The sequence below is a fragment of the Hordeum vulgare genome, chromosome 4H (genome assembly GCF_904849725.1).
Source record: "Hordeum vulgare subsp. vulgare chromosome 4H, MorexV3_pseudomolecules_assembly, whole genome shotgun sequence".
NCBI classification, from domain to species: domain Eukaryota; kingdom Viridiplantae; phylum Streptophyta; class Magnoliopsida; order Poales; family Poaceae; genus Hordeum; species Hordeum vulgare.
This window is the reverse complement of record NC_058521.1, coordinates 349,018,731-349,023,920: the sequence shown is the minus strand read 5'-3', so window position 1 is coordinate 349,023,920 and position 5,190 is coordinate 349,018,731. Positions and strand designations below refer to the sequence as shown.

General features: G+C 48.5%; 1 protein-coding gene across 1 annotated transcript; it reads left to right on the top strand.

The window, feature by feature from the left end:
* Positions 1-1,280: 1,280 nt before the first annotated feature.
* Positions 1,281-4,893, top strand: LOC123448598 (ribosomal RNA-processing protein 17). Its single transcript, XM_045125548.1, has 4 exons — positions 1,281-1,577; positions 1,683-1,788; positions 4,326-4,440; positions 4,529-4,893. The coding sequence occupies exons 1-4, from the start codon at positions 1,399-1,401 to the stop codon at positions 4,774-4,776; spliced, it is 648 nt and encodes a 215-aa protein (XP_044981483.1). The 5' UTR covers positions 1,281-1,398; the 3' UTR covers positions 4,777-4,893.
* The last annotated feature ends 297 nt before the right edge of the window (positions 4,894-5,190 follow it).

Sequence of the window (5,190 nt, the reverse complement as noted above, 5' to 3'; positions counted from 1 at the left end):
GGGTCGGGCTTGGGACGAGGTGTCCTCGTGGATGCAACTTGTCCTCCCTTCGCGAGCACGGTACTCATTTGTGGTGGTCAGGTTACCGGTGTGTCGGTGCATGAATCGTCGCTGGTGACCACGGACATGGCGTCGTGTGAGCTCCGCTGGCCGTGGGCTCAGAACTGGCTCGCCAACGACCGTCGGCAATCATAGAGTCGTGTCCCCTCGAGTCCACCAGGTATTGGCTGGGGACGCAGGTGTGGGCACCGCCTACGATGGAGGCGCTTACCCAGACTGGGGGACTGATGTCGGGCTGGGAGTGGATGGGGTTCCGTTCCTCTTCCTACCATGGTTGTGTGCGGTCGTTAGTACATCACGACAGGGATGCCGGGGCGGCGGCCCCGGATGGCGATCCGCATGGTTGCTCGTCGGCGGGCATCATTGCGGTAGTGGTGGCTCTCCTCTCGGGTTATGTGGGCAACAGGAGGTGTTGCAATGGGTAGCTCGGATGTGCTCTCTCTTTCAGAGGGGCGATGTACTGAGCTGGATATGGGGACCTCACATCGTTGCGTTCCTCTTGGTGGCCTCGTGGTGGCATGAGTGAGTTGTCGAACGAAAGCTTCGTGCTTTGGCATCGACGACGACGGCACCCGTGGGTGTCGTGCTCTTTTTGAAGACGTCGTTGTAGTTCTTCTCCCCGTGCCAATGCTTCGATGAAGACCTTTGTTCGATGTGGACTCGGTAGCAGCGATGCTCTCCACCATTCTCCCCCTTTGAGGGCATTGCCATGGAGACTAGGTGTGCTAGGTCGCATAGTAGGGATGTTTAGTTCGTTCAATGCTTGTTGTTGATAGCATAGTTGTATGCGTCCTGTGTGTCGGATGTCTCAGGATGGATTTGGTAAGAAGACTATATTATGTTGCTTTATTTATAAAGCGGGCTAAAGCGTGTTTTGAGAATATAAGTTTTACGGCGAAATAAAAAAAATTGATCTAAAAAACGTAACTAATTCATAAAAGAAACCGTGTCCGAAGAAAATTCACCCGTCTGACCGTTTTTTGTAGTGCCTTTGGCTTAGACGTCACACTATACTATGTGATGTTTAATACTATGTTGTGTGACACCTAATCCATAGATGACTGTCAAACATGACTGTCCAGCATCACATAAAAGAATCAGCTGAATGAATTTTTTTAAATGCAGTCCAGTTTATAAAATACATTCGGGTCAAATTCGTCAATTTTGCGAGTTTTTCTCACGCGTACCGCAGGTGAGTTATGTACCTATGTGGCTATGTATCGTCTAACCTAGTTGCCCCCCTTCTCCAAAGCCGGCGGCGCTTCCTCGTCTCTACCAGAGAGAGACAGAGAGAGAGAGAGAGGCAGAGAGAGAGAGAGGCAGAGGAAAGGTTTAGCCATGGCGTGGGAGGAAGAGGGACTGGAAGAGGAGTACGAGGAGGATATGGAAGCGTTGGAGGAGGAAGGGGAGGATGTGGTGGTGGGGCAGATGCCGACGTTCATGGTCCCAAAGCACATCAATAAGCGCGCCCTGAAGAACAAGGCCCTCTCCGTCTCCCTCGACAAGAAAGCCCTCAAGTACGGTACCGCAACCTCCTTCGGTTCTCTGGCTGTAGGTGCACGGTGCGATTTGTGTTTGCGTGGGTTCTTAATTTTTTCCTGACGCAAATCTTGGATCTATAGGGATTTCGTGACTGGGTTTCACAAGAGAAAGAAGAAGAGGAGAAAGGAGGCGCAGAGGATTACGCAGGAGAAGGATAGACGGAAGCGAATCGAGGCACGCAAGAAGGTGAGAAGCTCTCGCACAGCATTCTGCTTTTCTGTGCATCTCTCCAACAGATAGACGTCAATTTTGGTGCCCAAAGATGGTTTTAGGGTCGGAGAGAGAAACTTTTTGTGCACCAGAACATTGTTTTTAAGGCGTCCTTCCTTAGACGCTTAGGGGACACTTAGGTGATAAGGCACCCTGGCTTACCGCCTTGGGTGATCTGGAAACCCACGTGCTTTATTCTTCTCCAAAAGTCTATGAATGTCCTCAACAATGGGTGATCTCAAATACTCTGGCCCAAATACTTCAACCACTGACTTGGCAAATTGCTTCACACACTTGATGGAAGTGCTCTCTCCCGTTGCCAAGTACTCCCTCCGTCCCAAAATAACTGTCTCAACATTGTACTAGTTCTAGTACAAAATTGTACTAAGGTCAAGACACTTATTTTGAGACGGAGGGAGTAGTAATCAATAAAATATGTAGGAATACCATAAGCTATCGTTCGCAATGCTGCAGTGACCTTCTGCAGTAGTGTTATGATAAGATCTTTGGCGCAATTCTTCCTCTGCTCGAAGAATCGACCATTCCGCTTCCCATAGTTGGCAATGTGGTGGAACGAATCTAGAGCCATCCTAAACCGGCGCCAAATGTATCACACTGGGTACACCGATTTGGTCCAAAGTAAGTGAGCATTAGTGATGGTGCCCATCTTGCTTACCTCACGGCCGGTAAGGGAACCACAATGCTTCAGCCACTTGTTCCTCTCCATGTTCACCATCATAATCAAAGCAATATCATCGTCTTCGTCCCACTCCTATTCCTCTTCGGAGGATGAATCATCCCACAAAGAGAATTGAAATGAACTCATCTACAGCACAATACTTTCCATCACGATCGACTCATACATCGCAATAAAAAAATTGAAAAAAATGAATTATTTTTACCTAAGAGGCCTTTTGCCGAACATCTAGTGGGCACCGAAGGAGCAGCAGTCGCCGACCCGGCTAGGAATTGGCTCAGGGGTGGTGCACCGAAGGAGCAGCAGTTTTCGTGACGTCGATGAGCTGGGGGTTGTGGCAGACTGGCAGGAGCTGCCGTCGCTTCGTTGTCTGACAGCTGAGAGCTCTAAAGGAGCAGCAACTCTGCGGTGGTAGCGGCAGCCACTAATCAACCTCCACGGTGAGCACTGGTGCTACGGCTGCCATTTCAGGCGGTGATGGGGCAGGGGACGGCCGGAATTGCTGCAAATCAGGCTTTTCAGTGGATCCTGAATTGGCAACTGCGGCGGGGATTGTTGCGGGTGTCCGGAGCGGCAGGAATGGGCGGTGGAGTGGCGACTGGGCCGGGGCGGGCGGTAGTCTCGCGGCGGTGGCTGCAATGGCGAGATCCAGCCGTAATCGATGTGTGGTGGCTGCGGGTGGAAACTTCAGCGTGCAGTTGCAGTTCGCACAGCTGTGTTTGTGTTTTACGGCAGCCGGTGGAAGTGCTGCAAATATGCAGCACTTGGGGCCAGGGACGGAGCCAGCATGAAAGCATAGGGGGGCAAGTTTGTTCATGGAGGGGGCAAAGTTCATATGAAATGAATTTTTTTGGCCACAACAACCACTATTATAGTAGAAAAATCAATTTGTTAGGGGGGAGGGGGTCTAGCACCCCCTTGCCCCCCCCCCCCCCCCCCCCCCAGAATGGTCCCTGCTTGGGGCCAAAATTTGGGTCTGCCCAAATTATTTTGCATCACTAAAGTCTAAATACAACACCATCTGTTGGAGCTGTTTTTTTGCCCCAAGTGCCCAAAAAACAGTTTTTTGGGCACTGTGGCTGTTTTACATCATATGTTCGAGATGCTCTTATTGTTCTTTGTATATTTTATTAATTTAGTAATAGTTGATCAAAAGCAAAGATTTCCATGAGAAGGTTGATTGACCATCGTTTCCTCTATTAGTATCTGCCAAACAGACTGTAGGTCTAGTCAAGGGGTTCTCTTAGGCGCCAACATTTGGAGAAGTCTAGGAAGAAGTGAATCATCAGAATGAATGAAAAGCTGAATGGCTGTATCCTACATGGCTAATAGGGGTTCTCTTAGGCGCCAACATTTGGAGAAGTCTAGGAAGAAGTGAATCATCAGAATGATTGAAAAGCTGAATGGCTGTATCCTACATGGCTAATATTTTTCATATTGGAACATGTGGCGCATTTTCTCCGGTTAATGCTACCAATAACTGTTAGGGATCACTAGTGGAACACTAGAAATGGGTACTGCAAAGATTTGTTGTGTTGGGTGGTATGTTGAAGGGAATGTGCCTAGACCTGCGGAATACACAACACATTCCTCAAAGCTCATCTTTGTGCTTTCTGGTATGGGAAAACATGCAATAAACCATTTTTCTCTGCTTGGCTGAAGGATGGTTTGATGAAACGGGAATGGTAGGGACGTCACTGAATCGGGGCTTAGTGTCATTTCAAGTAGATTATGTAGCCCGTGTGTTTCTGTCACATAAATAACATGAACAAGACTAGAACGTTTTACTGACCAGTGTCATTTTATGTATTTCCAGAGAAAGCAAGAGAAAGAGATTGCTCTATATGGTAAAGTCGTGTCATCAGAAAATGTGGTTGGTGAAGGCGGTGATGGTGATGGTGATGGTGATGAGATGGATGCAGCTGCGTCTGGTGAGTAGAGGGATGAGATTAATTTTAGAGCAGTTACTCGCATGATGTTTGTTGATCCTATTGTGTGATCGATTTATTGCTTATGTAGAAACCAAAACCTATGAAGATGGTGGGACTAGAATAACGGTAGTCACCAGTGAAATTACCCATGGAGACGAGGATGACCTGAAACCCGTGTCAAGGAACTATGCTAAGAAGAGTTGTGCTGTGGTTAGTGCCAAGCAGCAGCCCAGTTTAGGCGTGAAGAAGAAGCCGCCACCAAAGAGGCAATTCAGCAAAAGCAAGAAGACTAAGAAGGTTGACACGAGTAGACGGAAGAACAAAGGAAAGCATTGACGTTGTGTATGCCTGTGGCTGTGGACGGACGGGCGTCAGTTGCATTTATCTTTATATTTTATAAGATATATAAGAAGATTGACAAATTCAGTTATGAATTGTGTTCCCGTTGCTTCATTTGTGCCGTTCTGGCAATCTCATTCTCATGGTAAGACAAAGGCAAGAGCCTTGGTCGATGCCTGTGAGGGTGCTCCCCTCCCGTACTCTGGCCGACGCTGCACTCTCGCATCATCTCTTCCTTGACCCTTTCTTCCTCAGCAGAGGCTGCCACACTGCTTTCCCTTGGGCTCCTCTTCTAGATACTGGATTGAGTCATCATCTATTGTTACCGACATCTGAATTATCATTTAGCAGCAAACGCTTGAGCTAGGAGACATGGCTCCGCACCGCTCTCGCACGACTCGGCGCACCTCC